General features: G+C 39.3%; 1 protein-coding gene across 7 annotated transcripts in view; it reads right to left on the bottom strand.

Annotated features, from left to right (window-relative positions):
* LOC106671086 (histone-lysine N-methyltransferase, H3 lysine-79 specific-like) overlaps positions 1-14,081 on the bottom strand; it is an 85,984-nt gene extending 71,903 nt beyond the window's left edge. For all 7 annotated transcript variants that reach the window (XM_014401892.2, XM_014401898.2, XM_014401896.2 and 4 more), the window contains exons 1-2: positions 13,742-14,081; positions 10,780-10,820 (exon numbers count right to left, since the gene is read on the bottom strand). In XM_014401892.2, the coding sequence (XP_014257378.1) occupies positions 10,780-10,820; positions 13,742-13,852 (152 nt within the window). In that variant the 5' untranslated portion in view covers positions 13,853-14,081. The remainder of the gene's footprint in view (positions 1-10,779; positions 10,821-13,741) is intronic.
* Positions 14,082-18,504: the final 4,423 nt, after the last annotated feature.

The following is an 18,504-nucleotide window of genomic DNA, read 5'->3' as shown; positions in this document are numbered from 1 at the left end:
GATCCATATAACCTCGTAGTTGAAATACCCACGTTTAAAAAAAATAAAAAGCTCTCTCCCCCCTCTCTCTATCTCTCTCGTTCGCTCACGCTCACTCTCTCTCACACACTTTTTCTCTGATCGCTCGCTCACTATGTCTCTCTCGCTCTCTCAATAACTCCCTCTCTCGTTCATTCACTCTCACTCACTTTCTTGGTTCGCTCGCTCATTCACTCACTCCTAGCCCTAGCTCTCTCTCTCCTTCTCGTTCGCTACTTACGGCCACGGCAAGTTTGTTCCAATGCGAGAGCTCACGTCGGACGTGTAAGTTGTATGTGTTCCAGTGTGATACCAGCGTGGAAGCGATTGAGGGCCGAGTTTTTGACCATTTTTCGACGCTTGAGCAGACGTTGATTGTCAATGCCAGAGCCAAGGTCGCGAGACACGACGGGCCCCCTCTTTAACTGAATTCGACTGAATCAAAACCAAAATCGAAACGGGCTCTATAAGAAAATAAATCTCGATTCACCTGACGAGTCTACACAAGCGAGTTTCAATTGTGATCGAACGATGTAAATAAAACTTTCCATTGTTTGATGTTTTGTAGGTGTCGTTGAAATTCCAAATTATCCCGGGTTAGAACATTTTTTCAACATCAGCAACAAAACATCAACAATTAATGAAAACTGGAAGTTAAAGTAAACCTTTCTTAGAAAAATCGATTTATCACTAGAACCTAGTGAAGTTACTTTGAAACGTACGTTGAAGGTGGGTGGGCACAACACTCGAGGATAATACGTACTGATATGTTATCATGGTAAGAACACTTTTAAACGGCTTCTTTTCGTTTTATTTAAATCGCTCTTTTGGAAAATATATCAATACACAGTTTGATTTTTTGCGAATCTGTTTTCAACGCTGTCGAAAGTGAACGAGGTGGCCGACTCCCGCCAAGAACCTACGTAAATAATAGACGTCCCGAACGTAAATTTAACCCGTGATGTAACGAGAATAGCAGACCGCCACCTCCGAGGCCACGAATCCCTTAATTCTATTCTAAGTTGTGCTAAAAAAAATTATACAACCCATTCGATCTGCCGTAAATACTCCTAGATTTGCCTTCCGCGTTGGGATTCTGCGAGTTTGATCGAATATTTCAAAAGGTCGTACCGACTCGTTATAGCTGAGGATTCGGAGCCAGAAGGAGCGATGTCCTCGACCCCAATCTATCCAATCGAACCCGTTCGCCAGGAGTTATTAAAAGGCAAAGGTTTTCTTTTTTCCCCCGGGGGAAAACTCATTTATTTCGTGTTTCCGCCTGGCCAAAAGGAGAAATAAACAGAAAATATAAAATGCCCCTGGTTGTAAAGCGAGAAAGCGGGCCAGGATTGCAGTTGCAATAAAAGCGGTGTGGCCCTCCGAGGCAGGTGGGGCTTCTCACACCCTTGGAGTGCTCGACTCCGTCATCAATCGAATCCAATGAGCTGCGATGCGATCCAAGCTCAAAACAAAATATTTTTCCTTGTCAAATTTCAATGACATGATGTAGAAAAAGAAAATCACTCGTTATCAATTTTATTTTTTCTTGTTTTTTAATGTGTGCGATACACACACGACTTATGAAATCGGCCTAGGTACGATTCGTTTTCTTCGGGATATGCCTTGGTCTTCGTGAGGGATTTCGCAAGGGGCCGCTGAATAAATTCTTTCTGCCGGACCCGCCACGTCTGGTCTGGGGTGTTGTGGCTCGTCCCCCTCGATTCCGCAGGGCGACTTCGCATGCCGGACGGACCGTCCCGCCCCGACCGGGATCAACTCCCCCCCCCCGAGGATCGGATTAAAGGGAGAAACGGCGGTTAATAAGAGACGAGTGAGGAGAGAGAAAAAAGACAATTGTGGGTGAAGACGAGAGACCGTTATAAAAGTCTGGCAACCCCGCCGTTGTGGACGGCGTTGCCGCGAGTACACACGAGGGTCCCCACCACGGTACACACCTGTAAACCGCCATTCTTACCTGTTAACAGCCAGCCCGGGACAGGATACAGGATAGGACGGCATGGGGACCACGAGGACGGACGCCCGTCTTCCTTTTCGGCACAACGACACCTGGTCTCATAGAGAGACCGACCTCCGGCATACATTCATCTTCGAGAGCGAGAGTGAGTGAGCGTAGGAAATCGGAGAGTGATTAAGCGAACGAAGAGAGAAGGAGTGAGAGGGGGGAGGGAGAATGAGCGAACGAGAGAAAGAGAGAGGGTAAAGAGTGAGTGAGTGAGTGGTAGAGAGACAGAGAAAGACGGAGGGGATGAGCCAATGAAGGAGGGAGAGATGGAGAGAGAGTGACTGAGCGAACGAGAGAGAGATTGGGCGGTAGAGAGAGAAAGAGAGTGTGTAAGTAAGCGGCAGAGAGAGAGAGAGAGAGAGAGAGAGAGAGAGAGAGAGAGAAAGAGAGTGTGTAAGTGAGCGGCAGAGAGAGAGAGAAAAAAGAGGGAGAATGAGCGAACGAGAAAGAAAAGAAAGAGAAAGAGAGAGAGAGAGAGATAGTGTGAGTGAGCGAACGAGAAAGAGAGAGAGAGAGAGATAGTGTGAGTGAGCGAACGAGAGACAGAATGAGAGAATAAAAATGAATGAATATCGTCTTATTTAAAAAAAAATTCGCAAATTTATGTCAGGAACGACCTTCTAACTGGAAGTCCGACCAAAACTTTTTGGCCCACGAATAATCTGGATCTCGGTATGGTCTGGATGAAAAAACAATTGCAGTTGCTTATCTGCTAAACTTTCGACCTATTTTAAGGTCATCATCAGGGAAAAACAATCTTAAAGATGCCACAAATTGACATTTTTTTTAATAAGACTCAGTTCCAACATTGCCAGCGAATGTAACATTTTTATCCCGATTGCTGGTAGAAATTAGACTGAAAAAAAATCAATGGGCGGTTGAAACTCAAAAAAATTTAAACTTGTATTTTAAAAAAGACCTGTTTTAAGCAATGTCCTACAACGGTGCCGGCTCACTGTTCAGATTTTTTCTTTATATACACGATCGTATGTTGATGTTACAATGCTGAGTGTTGGAAAGAAGAAGGGAAAAACCTTAGAATGTTTTAAGCACTGGATAAACACTGTGGCCTACTTTTTAAAGTGCGTAAGTAATTTATTACCAAGGAAAATCGGATTTGTTTCCACGCTCATTGGGTTCGTCTGGTTTTCTATTTTCAATTCGAACGACCAGTTTTGACGAAAGATGACGAGCTCTGCGTATGTGATTATTGCGGAAGAAAATGAACATTGCTATGAATATGCTGCCATTTGAAACAGATAAGCGAAAACGGCCAGAACGGCTCACAGGACAGAATTCATCACCGGACAAAGTATGACAGACAAATACAGATAAAATCTCACAGATTCCCATTCCGACAGTCGACCCCGAACGCCTCTTCTACGTTAACATAACTCAGTTTACACTAAGAAATTTGAAATAGTTAAGCGTCGTAATCGTATCCCTCCTTCCCAGGAACAAAACTTTATGCTGAACCGGCATAGGGGCACTTATCCGGTCTAAACCCGAGAGTGAAGACGGACCCAATAAGAAATAATCCTTTGCCGGTTCACACAACCAGACCAACAACCATCATTAACTCCAAAACACTTTAGCTCGTGAGAAACAAAAAATAAAGCTTACGTCTCTCGGAGTTTTTCGCAAAAACACCCCAATAAAAAATATAGAGGGGGGAGAAGTTAAACTCGTCCTATATTTTTGTATTTTATGGGTTGGCATTTCTATTACGACAATCTGTATAAGCCTTCAATGACGTTAGTATTTAAAACTCATTTTCAAACTTAGCTCCTAAAAATCTTTCGCCAGGCTTCCTCATTTGAGCAATATAGCTTCCTGCAGCAGGATCTGGACCCAATTGGATGAAAATAATTGTAAGATCAGACTTTCCAAGAAAAAAGTCGCGAATGACTTGTTTGTTTACAAAATCAATGGCCACCCCATTGAGAACGTCGGTCGATTTTCGTGACCACCTTGAAGCTGTTAAAAAAAGTCCAAAAACTTGGGCTTAAAAATGTTAGCCATAAAATTCCTCTACCAAGCACTTGCTCGTTGCCATTTGGAGAATACAAGTGTTACTTGGTCGCCCCGATCAAAGGGCGGGTCCTTCATGATTGAAAGGATGCAAATATTTCCTGTTCAAAGTGACTATACACGATAGATATGTATTATACTGAGCCCTTTAACAGTTATTGTATCCATACATGATAGTAGTGAACACCCTTGTACTTAAAGACTGAATTTGGTCGGACTGGTCTCTTTGGAAGAATTATGGACGATACTGTCAATAGGATTGATTCCCCGTGATATCTTGTCCTGGTATTTCGGACTCAGAGCGTCGACTCCGCTCCAATGACCTATGCTATTTTTCCCCAACATAGGACGGATTATGGGTCGGAAGCTTGCCTTTCTAGGATAGTTCGGCACAATACTGGAGATATCGTGGATCCTCGGACTCCTTGGCGGTTTTGTTTAAGAGTGATTCACTGAGCACTGTTTTTGTCCCGTTTGAACTGCAGTAGAATAAATAAGTGCACTGAGCTTAATTTTGCACTAATTTAATATTTAATTTCTTATCTCACGGTTGTCAGCTACTTTTTAGATCAAAAACATTTGTAATACGGGGCAGATACGTTTATATTTGATGAGATAAGGATAATTAAGAGTGGATTATCAAAGTAGGAGGAGGTTGTATGTAATTATTTATCATACCATGTGGCAACATCTGCCTATTATTTTATAAAGGGATTTCTTATCGGCTCGGTCTATTGCGACAAAACATAATCTAATAAACCAGGCAGATGTATATTCAACCTTTTAAAAAAACCTGGGTAAACACGCGATGATCCAACCGAGCCCGATTCGTCACTAATTGAAATTCAAGGTTTCGTTCAATCGGAACTCGGAGAAACCAAGCTCCGTTATATAACAGCACAGGAATGGCCGGGAGTTTTTTCTCTCTTTGTGACTCTTCTCTTCGCCCTATGAGTATCACGATAACTGTATTTTCGCATGTGAATCTAGTTCAGAAAAGTACGGCCTAGGATAAGGGGAAAAAACCCAGAGGAAGACTGGCCATAGTGCCTCGTTCGACCCCTCCCGGACCGATTCCCCACCCCCGAATCAACGCCATTTAAACTCTCGGACATTTAAACCCCCTCAGTTTAAAAACTGAGATCTTTGCAGGTCCTACCTAACAGTAAGTGGAGAATAAAAATTGGAGCCGATAACGAGAACGGAGGTCAATAGCAAGCACGACAGGCGGTCGTTGAGATCAAGGATTGTTTTGATCCAACTTTCCAGTGGTTAATACACCATACAAACATAATTGTGATTATGAAAAATTAAACTGCCATCAAGACCCTTTCATATTTTGAATAGTTCCATGTTATACGAACTGGAGATGGGAAAAACTTTTTTTTTAAGGGGTGGATCAAACCCGCTCACTCAGTGAAATGAATCAGCTCTTTTTCGTAGATCACCGCTCGCGCTAACCAAATTTTTCTTTGCTCTTAGCGGTAGGAACGAAGAGCTGTAAACCGCCAACGGCTGAAGGGTTGGTACATAAGTGGTGGACATATACGAGCTACCACTGATTTTTTTTTTTTTTTTCAGAGCGGTTCATCGCTCGCTTTAAACAGACAAAGTGACTAGGAAGACTTGGTCGATTCTCGACTTGTTCCTTCAAACTGAGAAAACAGAACAAATTCTCACTTTTTAAATTGCAAAAGTTTTTAATGAGTCGGTGAGGATGATTAGGAGGAGTGTTGAGGAATTCCCCATCTTGTACTAATCTTAATACCTTAGTATCCTTCAATCCTTGATCCTTTTTTAAGTAAAAGATGATTGGCTGAAAATCGCTGAAGGGTTGGAATTGTTGTGGTGGGGATATAAGAGGTACCGCTTCTTTTTTTTCAAAGCGGTTCATCGCTTAGTAAAGTAAGTTAACTCTTTTGATCATCCCGCGAGCCCCATCTACTAACTACGAACCGATCAGTTTGTGCACTCTGAAAGTATTTTTTGTACCTTGACAGTCTCCGACCATTCCGGTCCGCCTATTCTCGCTGGGTTTTGTCCCTCAGAGGCGTATTGGCATTTGAGAATAGGCCGAACCGGAGCGGAGACGATCATGGGAGCTACAGTTCTATCACCTCGCCAAACTAGACACAATATGTCAATACGTTTTATCTATGTTTTTGTGTTTCTTATATTTTTTATTGGTCGGTCTGTACGAAAACGCTTTCTGGTCGATCATGATCATCTATTAATCCGCCGATACACAGGCATCGCAACTTGCCCGACGGGTTTCGTCTCCTCTCCCTTGATTGAGCACTCCTGTCCGATAGTGGGGGCTTTTCGGGATCGTGGACCCAGAGGAAGAGAGCAAAGAGAAAGAGGGATGTGGCCGGGTACAGGGAGAGGGAAAACTGAAATTCCGTTTATAGGTCATTGTCCAGAAGAGTAGATGGTCCTTGGCCGGCGGCCGCACGAATTCTACACAATAAAACACTTTTCATCGCCACTACAATTAAAACGCTAAATAAACTATTAAACGTTTATATTTAACTTCCGCGTCACACTTCACTCATCTAACGAACATCTTAAGCAGAACAAAATATAAAAAGTTGCGATATCCTAGTCTTTCCTTTGTAAGGATCCGGCTTGCAAGTTAACATCTACATAAAACACACTACATAGGTGATAGGAATAGGGAAAAAAGAGGTGTCCACAAAGCTTCTCAACATGAGTAAAATCTATTGTGTATCACTAATTTTATAACTCTCTGACCAGCTCGGGTTGTTAATCAACCTCCACAGCCTTGCCAGCGGCTCCTTCGTGTAGTATCTCGCTTGCGTCTTTTCCTCTGCGGTCTCCTATTCTTACTAGCAGTTTCAGCTCAATGTTTGTTTTGTCTGTACTCCTATCCGGTGAATGTGTCTTCTTAGACGGCAATGCCCTGTCAGGTGTCCAACCAAAATAATGTTCTGTTGCCGTTACACTCCCACTTTCTAAGCCTTGCGTCTCTTCTGTAACTTGGAATCGTTAAGGATACATTTTTGGATGTGTAATTTTTTTGTGGAATGATGCTACGCCACAATAGAGTTCGAGGCCTAGAGAATTAATATTGGCTACATTTTTGGTCAACGTGTCCACCTTTTCAATGTTTCTATGCCCCGAATGCCCAGGGACTCATGCCAGAGCCAGGTCATTGGAGTTATTGACTTATGCCAGGGCTTCCATCAATTCCCTACACTTTTTGCCTTTACCTCGCATGATACTAAGGCCTTAAATACCACTTTACTTTCATACAAAAAGGATCTCTTCCTGGAATGGAAAGTCTTTTTATTTCTCAGGCGCAGTTTTCAATTGCTATGATTTTAGAGTGGAAAACAGTGGACCCTTTACTTAAGTTTAAAGCCAGTTCTGTCTTCGGATTCATCTCGAGGACTCTAGCTCTCGTGCCGCTATCCGATTTTGAGCCGTCAGTATACCAGTATATATCAGAGGTATTCCTTTGGCCCACTCTTCCCTTGTATACCTTGCGCTTGATGAAGTTGTATTTTGGCATAGTGGCATCGATTGACATGACTATTATGGCATTTAACTCCTCACTCAGTTCCATTGTTCGTTGACATGTTCTATCATTGTCGATGGTTGACCATTTCTGAACCTGTGAGCTACTACTGCTCTGGATTCTCCTTGGATTAAATTATGGAGCGTAAAGCGTAAAGGGGTGAGTTGTACATAAAACTGAATTAAGAAGGGGAAAGAAAATGACATTGTTTTATGATGTTACAGGCTGAAGATGATTATAAAATAATTGAAAAGCTTCCCATGTAAATAAACCTGCTGGAAATAAAGGCTTATATTTATTTATTAAAAAAACCACCATTATGGAGTTCCACAGCAAGAACGGTACCACACTTAACAATATCTTACGATTTTTTTTTTAATCACATGGCAGTGAAAATGAGATATGTTAAAGTGCGTTTAAAAACGTCCCGAGTTTTAGTTCCCATTTATGGGATGCCGTTTGCTATTCATTTTAAACAGTATCACTGAATTAGCATAGAAAAATTTGGAGAACCGTGAAATTTGGCCGAGAGTCGAGACTGTTTTCTGTTGTTGTTTTGACAGGGCGCCTGTCATCGTGTCGGAATGGTTTTCGCCCTTTGCAAATTGACAGGGCCGATGTGCTTGGCCGACCTGACCCACTGAATCGGCGCAGGGTTTAAATCAATAACCAGGGGGTTGACTACCCTCCGCCCACCGCCTCCACCCTTCCGAGTCCCGCCTTTCGTCCCTGAAGGCGAAGTGTTTTGACGCCTTAGAAGGCGGAGCGTCGATACGATCAATGAGGAAACCCGGTCGTACTCCATTTTACAGAGTTACAGAAGCTGATTCCCACGGGCCAAGTCGTGCAAAGCCCCCCCCCCCCAAAAAAAAAATATATATTTCGAGCAAAAGGGGCCCTAATTTGGTACACAGATGGGTCGAAGAACAGAGAGTAGGTGTAGGGATACAAGGGACGGACTATACCCTAGCAAGAAGAACAAACTTCTTGGACTAATACTATCAATTTTCCAAGCTGAGGTCCGCGCAACGCAACTCTGTCCACTCGAGTTGATAAGAAAAAAAAAGAAAGCTGCACATGACTCTCGGACAGTCGGAAGTTGAAAATAAGTATGCTTTCAGCCCCAAAATTATCTGGGAATTCCTGGATTGCCTAAAGAATCTAGGAAAACACAACAGGATTACTTTAAAAGTGGGTTCCGGTACTTGAAGGTAAGGAAGGACAGGCTGACCAACTAGCCAAAAAAAAAAAAAAAATTGGCAGACCTTCACCCATGGAACGAGAACCACAACTATTATGAAAGGTGCACAACTTTACACACTCCCAGTCAGTCTGAAACTAAATAGGTATGCTTTCAGCTCGAAACTTGTTTAGGAATGCCTGGATTGCCTAATGGATTTAGGAAAACACAACAAAATTATTTTTAAAGTCAGTTCAGGGACATGAAGATATAGGACATTAAGAGGCTGATCAATTATCGAAAAAAGGGGCAGTCCTCCCACACTTGGGACTGTGTGCTTAAGTTGGAACTGGAAAATCGGCTTGAAAAACTCAAGCACTGGACAAAAACACCAGGTAGGCAAGCCAAGAGATTTATAAATCTCTCAAAAATAAAAGCGAAGGAACTCCTCTCATCAAGCATGATTTGAAGAAAATTATTGACATCCATACCGGCCAGTGCCCTCGTAACTAACACCTAAAGACGATGTGCAGAGCAGGGAAAGAAACATGCCAACTCTGCCAGGAGGAACCATAGACATCGGCACATATATGAATGTGAAGCGTTAGGTTACACCAAAAGAGGTGAGCGAAGAGGAACAGAGGAAAACGCTTAGTCTTAGAGGAAAAAGTGCACTTTCCACGATACATGTATATAGGTCGCAGTGGAAGAAACGTTTTGTAAAATCTTTATTCGCCCCCCTCCAAAAAAAGAAAAATAAATAAATAAATCAGTCAACTAATCATCACTGATCCTCTCAAGTCGGTGGTAAGTGAAAACTGAACTGTATTAATTACATGCCATAAGGAGGGGGTCAAAAATGGGTGTAACGTACGGTGGGTCAGAACTAGTGATGGGGCTCGCAAGCTGGTCAAGAATTAACTCACTGAGCTCACAACTGAGCGACCGATGAACCACTCTGAATAAAAAAGGCCGGTAGCTCTGATATCCACTCAGATACCAACTTTTCAGCGATCGCAGCTCAATTTTGAATTTTGTTTTACCACCACTCAATAACTTGACAAGTGACTTTACCACTTTTACTCCTCCAGCCACTCTCCGCTCTCCTCTCGAGACGATCCTTAAAGAAAGCAGTTTTGATCCGACTATTAAAAAGAGCGGTTTTTTTCCATCTATAGATACGAGTCGGACGACCTAACCACTCAGCCACCGCGGTCCCCTAACTGTAAATAATTATTGTTCGGTCATTGCTTCATTTTTGTCAATCGTCTGTTAAAGAAAATTCAAAGAAATCTGTTTTAACATAATTTACTCCCGTTAATCATCAATTATCATCTCAGATGCCATTGATCTCGGGCATGAATCCTTGCCATGACGACAGAAATGTAAAAGTAGGAACAAGGGTATGCTATGTGTATATATAATTTTTTTTCATTTTTATTTTAAAGAGCTTATGATCGAAAATATTGTAATTTTGAAGAAAAAATTGATTGATTATTCATTCATAAAAGTTTAATATTTCCTAAAGCATCAGAACTGCTGGTATAAAATCGAATAAATTGTACTGCATCTCCTCAATAGGGCAACTTGTAATTTTATTGTACAATTCAGGTGAATAAAATAAATAGATTCAAAAAGAGTAAAATAAAAAATAAAAAAATAAATAAAAAGTGGCGTACCAAAAGATGTTGAAAAATACACCACAGTAATGTTTAATGGGCACATGTGCACACAGGATAAGACAAAATATTAAACCAGTGAGTTGAGAATGCCGGCTGTTTTATTTAAAATCGACATCTCTTCTCTTAGGGTAAAAAACCTTATTATAAATGTCCTTATCGAATTAGTGTCATAAATAAATCGATAACGTTATTCAACAGTTCAACGATCTCCGCCCTGGGAAATCGATAAGCGGACTCACGAGAGAAAAAAGCTCTAAATCATTCACTTGCGTACAGAAAAATGTTTTTAGACTTTAAAACTCACCTTATTGTCTCGACAATTTCAAGAGCGCTGTCATGCTTATCCTGAAACAGAAATAAAACAAAACTTAAGTCGCATAGGTCATCCCAAAATCACACTCGGACTTATGTTGGTGAGACCAAGTAGGTGCCCGTTGTGTGGAAAGCTTATCACGGTAATGCACATAATAACAGACTGCAAAGAAAGAAATACGACAGATCGCCTATCCAATATCTAAAGGCGATAGATATTGTTAATTGATATAGATCTTTAAATCTTCGTGTATGTCATATGTGATATTTAGAGGAACGAATGTATTTATTTGCGTGAATCGAGGGACTATCCTCTCAATTACCCCTAGGAATATCTAGTATTCCGGGGTAGTGTGAATGAAATTTATTATCATGAATGGCAGGGTTTATCCCCATTACGACGAGGAATATCGGGTACCCGAAAAACGTTTTTTGGGTAGTGTGAATGCTAAGCAGCCTACCATGCTTTTGTCTTGTTTCTGAGTATTTGTGTTTGTTATTTGAGTTGTTTTATCCACAATTCACAGGCCCTGGGGTAGGATCGGTTGGCAATAGGATAAAGAAAAGAGAGAATTGGTTACCAGTATATCATAAAGCATTATAACGACGATAAACAGTGAAGAAATTAGTAAGCTTAATACGCGACAAAGATAAGAAAAGAAAAGCTAAGAAAGAGAGGACTGGTGATGACCAATGTCGTTTGCCGGCCCCAAAAATTAAAAAAAAGTAAATCTATGATCGTTAACAATTCTAACCACCAGATAACATAGTGGGCGGTCAACTAAAGGGGTTTCATAATTACTTTTTTCATTCACTTTTTAGACTCGTTCAAAACTAATTAAAGTTACAATTTGAAAAAATTAAACATTACAAAAGACGGATGTTGGTTTGCGGGGTCCGTCTACATTCGCGGGTTTTAAGTATACTAGCATGACTAGCTTTGTTGAAGTAGGTGTAGGGTGTTGGACTACGAGCCGGTGAACTCATGTTGAACCCGAATTTGTTTGTTTATTGGGACCATATAAACTCATGTTTTAAGTAAAGTTAAGTAAAGAAGCATGACTAGCCGTGTTAAAGTAGGCATTGGGTGTGGGACTACTAGTCGGTGAACTCATGTTGACCCCGAATTTGTTTACTGAGACCATATACACTCGCATTTTTTAAGTAAAGTTAATAAAGAAGCATGACTGGCTGTGTTAAAGTAGGTATTGGGTGTTGGACTACGAGTCGGTGAACTCATGTTGAACCCGAATTTGTTTGTTTATTGGGACGATATAAACCCCCATGTTTTAAGTAAAGAAGCATGACTAGCCGTGTTAAAGTAGGCATTGGGTGTGGGACTACTAGTCGGTGAACTCATGTTGACCCCGAATTTGTTTGTTTATTGGGACGATATAAACCCCCATGTTTTAAGTAAAGTGAAGTAAAAAAGCATGTCTAGCTGTGTTAAAGTAGGTACTGGGTGTTGGACTACGAGTCGGTTAACTCATGTTGACCCCGAATTTGTTTGTGTATTGGGACCATATAAACCCCCATGTTTTAAGTAAAGTTAAGTAAAGAAGCATGACTAGCTGTGTTAAAGTAGGCATTGGGTGTGGGACTACGAGTCGGTGAACTCATGTTGACCCCGAATTTGTTTATTGGGACCATATACACGCGCATGTTTTAAGAAATGCTAAGTAAAGTAGCATGACTGGCTGTGTTAAAGTAGCTGTTGGGTGTGGGAGTACGAGCCGGTGAACTCATGTTGAATCCGAATTTGTTTGTTTATTGGGGCTGTATACACTCGCATGTTTAAAGTAAAGCCTAACCTGACTGGCCGCCGTGTTTGATGTTGATGTTGTTATTTAAAAAAGTCGAATTATAAAACTATAAAAGAATTGTATGAATATTTTATTTCGTTTTTCATTTCGCGACAAGTGCCTGTACAAAATTTGATGTATTTTAGTCGGTTACAAGCCTGACACACACGGTGATGAAACAGAAACGTGCAGACCGAGTTGGAACAACAAAACAGTCGATCGTGGCACTTTTGTTCTGCAGAGTCAGGGCTGACGACCGACGTTCATTTAATTAGAATTAGCTGAACAAATACGAATCCGTATGGATTTTAACATTAACAGTCGAATCGGTGATATTTTGTGCTAAATAAGTGAAGGGTGGAAATTGGAATGACAGACAATTTTAAACACAAGGACAAACTGTCAAAACTCTTGTTCGATATATAGATGGCCGTTATCCTATTATTTAAAAACAATGCAGTACATTTTAAACAGGATCTTTTTTTAAATATCTTTCGATGGACGAGGAATGATAAATATTTTTTTAAAAATAACTAGTAGATTAAAAAAAGGTGCGTACGTAGATAGTGAACGAGATCGATGAGACCATAAGAGATGCTGAAAGTGATAAAATTGGCACATCAGTCCATCCTGTCCTCTTATTACGAAACGGCTAAGACTGTTGTGAAATAAAATTAAAAAGCCATCCTAGAATGTTGTTTTTTTTTAACTTTTTTTTTTTCAAGTAGCAGAAGTAAAACGAGAGAGAAATACTTCTTAAAGATGAAAGAAGAAGTAAAACTTCGGATTGCAGGAGCGTTGACAGTTGAGACGTTGCGACAAAGACAGAACTGAGCCCGCGACGGTTGATAAAAAAAAATCACCAAAATAAAAGAAATCAGACTACTAAAAACTAAAACTAACCGACTAATAAAGTTTTGTTTGTATTCTTTAAAGTGAAACTAGAAGAAGAGCCTGTTTTATGTTACTGGAAAAGAAATACCAGAATAACCGGATATAGTCTTGAGAAGACGATGGGAGAGCACTTCCTTCCAGACGGGATGTGTCGTTTCAGAAGTCTGTTATGGTTGTGTTTTATTCATTCAACTTTCTTTTGTGTCTGTTTTTTAATTTATTATTATATCTATATTTGTTGTAATGAAATATACTTACAGGTCCACGTCCCGAGGTCAGAGGCCATTGGTAGACGACCGCTTCCGCTCCGACGGGACTGTGCAGTCGCAACTCCATCACTTTTTCTACACACTGATTCTTCTGAACCATAAATCACCATGCACATCCTACGAATACGCAGAGGTAATACATTTGCTTGCGAGTCCGGCCCGGAGGAAGAAATACTGCAAGTCGGTGAGTACTAAGGCATGACAGGCGGTTTTATGGTCTTTTTCGGAAGGGGCTCCCCTTTTTATTGGATATGACAGGAAACCAAATGAAAAGGTACAAAACTGAACACCGACGGGCCGAACGGCTGGCAGGAAAGCACTGAAAGCAGGGCGGACGGATTGAACGACTGCGACACCCGGAGCCCCCACTTCGGCATCATCATCCCCACCAAAACCGCCCAGGACACTGCTCGCGGTTCAACCCTCCACACAATATTAAAACTGACAAGTTCATTTATTTATTTTTTTAAAATAATAATAAATAAAACAAATATATGATTAAACATTAAACCCAAATTATACGCTCAAAATATATATAAATATATTTTCTCATCTATACAATTATCTTAATTACATAAATACAAATATATAGATCTAATACAAATATATGATTTCAACATTAAGCTCAAATTATACGCCCAAAATGTATATAAATATAGATTCCACAAAGATAATTATCTTAATTACATAAATACAAATATACAGATCTAATACAAACATATGATTAAACATTCAACTCAAGATATACACTCAAAATGTGTATAAGTATATATGGAAAATAAAATTAAGGGAAAGGATATTAGAATTTTTCTGAGAGTCAGGCTAGTCTTAGGTCATTACAAAAAGATTTGTCAACCTCAAGACTGGTGGAGGAAACTGTAGATCTTATCAATAGGATCTCTTCCAGGTTTGAGAACAAGGTAACCCTTATTTGGATACCAGCACATAAAGGACACCATGGAAATGAAAAGGCAGATGGCCTGGCCAGAGAAGGTTCTAAAACTGCATTTGTCAGGCCACAACCGGTATTACCTCATGGGTTAACTGGGGCATGATACAATTCCTTAGGAAGTGGAATTTATCCGGACACAGGCAATCGAAAGAGTTCATTAAGGTGATCAAACCAGCAGAATCGAAATGGCTATTCCCTATCTCAAGGAAGGGAATTAGGAGGCTGATAGGTGTCCTGACGGGCCACTGCCCACTGAGAAGACACCTCTCCATAATGGGTATTCTACCAGATCCCTTTTGCCGTTTCTGCAAAATAAAAGAAGAAACGGCAAGGCACTACCTCACAGAGTGTGATGCTAGGTTCAGATTTGAAAAAAAAAATTTGAGCGGACATCACCAAATTACTCCTCGAGATAAACTGGTCCAAAATCATGGGGTTTGTGAACAAGTCCAAGAGATTTATGCAGGACACGTGAGCCGACCAAGTCCCGGACCTTTTAGGGATCGGGTATGAGTCTACCCAGGCATCCAGGCATTTAACCCCTCGGGTCTTGGTCGCCCACCCTGCGTAATATATAAGTATATACCCCCCCCCCCAGAGAATTATCTGAATTACATAAATACAAATATACACATCCCTACTCATTAATAACACAACACATTTATTTTCAGAAATCCCCCACCTGGAGAATTATCTAAAAAGTACATACCTCTACTCAATATTAAAACAACGCTTATATTTGTTTTATTTACAACATAATAATAATAATAACATTAAAATGGATTTTTTGCACACATTTGGCCTTCCAACTGTATTTTAAAAGGATCAATTAAAGCTTTGGATAGCGATAGAATAGATTAGTTTATGAGTGAATATTTTGGAGTCAGAGCTTTATAGTACTCAGAAAGGATATAGCTAACCTAAGCTGGAAGGTTTAAATGCTAAGTGTGAAATTATTACTTTAGCCTTTGAAACGCCCTTAAAAATTAATATAATAATAATAATAACAATAAATAATATATGATTCATTAAAATCATATTTTACACTTAAAATATAAATCACAGAAAATAGAAAAAATGTGGAGAATTATCTGAAAAACACATAAATGCAAACCTCTACTTAATATTAAAACATCATTTTTATTTATTTTAGTTACAATAATAATAATATATGAAATTCACAAATATCTCTATGAAATCAAAACACTTAACAAACATGTGGTATTTGTTTGGGTCCCTAGTCATGCCGGCATTTCTGGAAATGAAAAAGCTGATCAACAGGCAAGGAACGCTGCAAACCATCCGCAAAGAACAGATCAATTTCCTCTCCGCCCAGATGACATAGTAGTTTATGTTAAAAACATTATCAAATGAAGATGGAATGTCTGTAGAGATAGTATGAAAGAAATTAAGCCAGTTGTACATAAATGGCTAACTGAGGAACTAGAAGAGAAGAAAGAACTTGTGATTCTCTCTAGACTGCGAATAGGTCATAATCAACAATAGGTTTTTAATAGGCCTTTTTTTTTTAATAGATCTACCAACTTGTCCTCAATGTATGCGAAGTGGAGAACGTATGTATCATTCTGACAGTAAAACATATTTTGGTCGACTGTCGCACTTTGCAACCCTTTAGGCAAAGGCCCAACCTTTCGAGTGATTTAAAGAAGTTACTGGACCCCCAGTGTTTCTTTCGAAGAGCACTTTTCAGCTTTCTCAAATTTATTGGAGTTTATAATGAGAAAAACATACAACAGTTGAAAAACAAACAAAAAACGCCTTTTCACAAATCGTTATACCATTGAATGCTTGTCTGCTAATGTTTGAATGATAGTCGTGTGTGCAAGATTTCATTTTTTTTTTCAGGAATTTTTGAGGCTGCCGGAGCGGTAAAATGAAATAGAAGACAATACAAATTGCGGAGTAATAAACTGCAATGCCCAAAATCCCGATAAGCCTATACTCATACTGAGATTGTTGCTAGTCTGACTCTCCATTATTATTATTATTATTATTATTATTATTGGCCATACAAGACTAGGAAATGTTTAAATTATGGAACAAAAATTCAAAATTCTAATTAAAAAATAGGAATAAATTTTATATGTAATTTAAAATGGGACTTTTGCATACATTTGACCTTCCAAATTAAGAATTTTAAAAGGATAAAATAAGGCTTTGGTTGGCAATAATTTAGTTTATGAGTGAATGTTTGGAATCAGAGGTTTATAGCATTCAGAAGGATATAGCTAACCTAAGATAGAAGGTTTGGATGTTAGGGAGTGACATGTTAAAACGCCCTTAAAAATTAATAATAATAATAGTTGCTCGATGTGTCCCACATGATACAGGCATGTCATGACTTGGCTCCATACAGAGAGTGGGTATGCATGCCGCTGGATTATAGTTCCCGGACATGGTAGTGAGTTTTAGGGTCTCCTGTTCCACTTTTTGGGTTACTGGGAATTTTTTATTATAGCCATTAAAATATGTTTTGTATGAGTGAGTGTATTTATTAGAGTGAATGGGGAGGGGCTGATGGTGGAATAGCATCCCCATCGCCCCTCGAGCTGTGAATGGGACTTATGTTGATGGCAGAATATTTACAAAAGTATCCAATTGACCTCAATTATATTAGTTCGTTATTGTATGCAGGTTGATGGAGGAATATTGATTTACTCCATCTACTAAATAGAATGAATGTATATAAGTGTGAATGTTTTATTTGTGTGTGTGTATGTTGTATTTCAAAAGTGCTCGGGCTAAATGACCAAGCTGTCGGTTGCCCCTTTAAAAAATTTATTTACAGTAATATTACGTAAAAATATATGATTAAACACTAAACTCCAATTATAGACTCAAAATATATATATAAATAAATAAAGATCCTGCTTCGACAACTTCCACTAAGAATCTTTCAAAAAGGCTGACAAAATGAAAGGAATAAAAAAAAAATTGGAGTGGTTGTCAGTCAGTAGCCTCAAATACTAAGATGACAGTAATTCTAACAAGAATCCAAAATCTACAACTGTCTCTCAATCAAATTACATTGGAAGAATTTGACAAGAAATATGTACATACAGGTGTTGCAGAATAAATAAAAGCCGCACGAATAAACTCAGAATTTTTAGATTTCTTGACAAGGTTGCAATACAATCCTGTCGTTATAGTATTTTTCGTCAAATGCGCCTTTTTTAACTTAAAATTAACCTCTTTTAAACCTCAATTTTTTTTACTTCAAATTGGCTCTTTTAGTAACTTCAAAATGACCCTTTTTAACATCAACAAATTGACTTTTATTTTAAGTTAACCATTTTATGATAAATAANGGTTCGAATCCCTCTCGTGCCATTGACTTTTTTTCATCTCAACTAAAAAACCCCTATAATTTTTCTTCTCCATTGCTGCCTAATTTTTTAAAAAATATGTAATTATTGTTAAATAAAGCATTACAACTGTCAGGACTAAGGTAAAAAATATAAATTAATGAAATCCATAGTAATCTCAATAAACTTTTATTTGAGAAAGACAATTAAATTTCTTCATCCTCCAAATATTTCCAAAATTTCGTAAAATTCCATCTGTTCAGGCTTCTAGAATTCGGACAACTTCTTGCAGATAAAGCTCGAAAAATTACACCTGAACTTTCACTTTCCCTGTGGCTTGTTCAATTCCTCTCATCGGGTTAAGCAAATCGATGAACAGTGTAACCTAATCGTCTCCAATCATCCTGATCTGCCCAATTCTAGCAATAGGCAGACCAGGATGATCAGAGGCGATCAAACTACAGGACTTCAACT

This window comes from Cimex lectularius, unplaced genomic scaffold (genome assembly GCF_000648675.2).
Source record: "Cimex lectularius strain Harlan isolate CLEC.00 unplaced genomic scaffold, Clec_2.1 scaffold201, whole genome shotgun sequence".
Taxonomy (NCBI): Eukaryota; Metazoa; Arthropoda; class Insecta; order Hemiptera; family Cimicidae; genus Cimex; species Cimex lectularius.
Note: the sequence above shows the minus strand (reverse complement) of the source record. Positions and strands in the feature narration are given on the sequence as shown.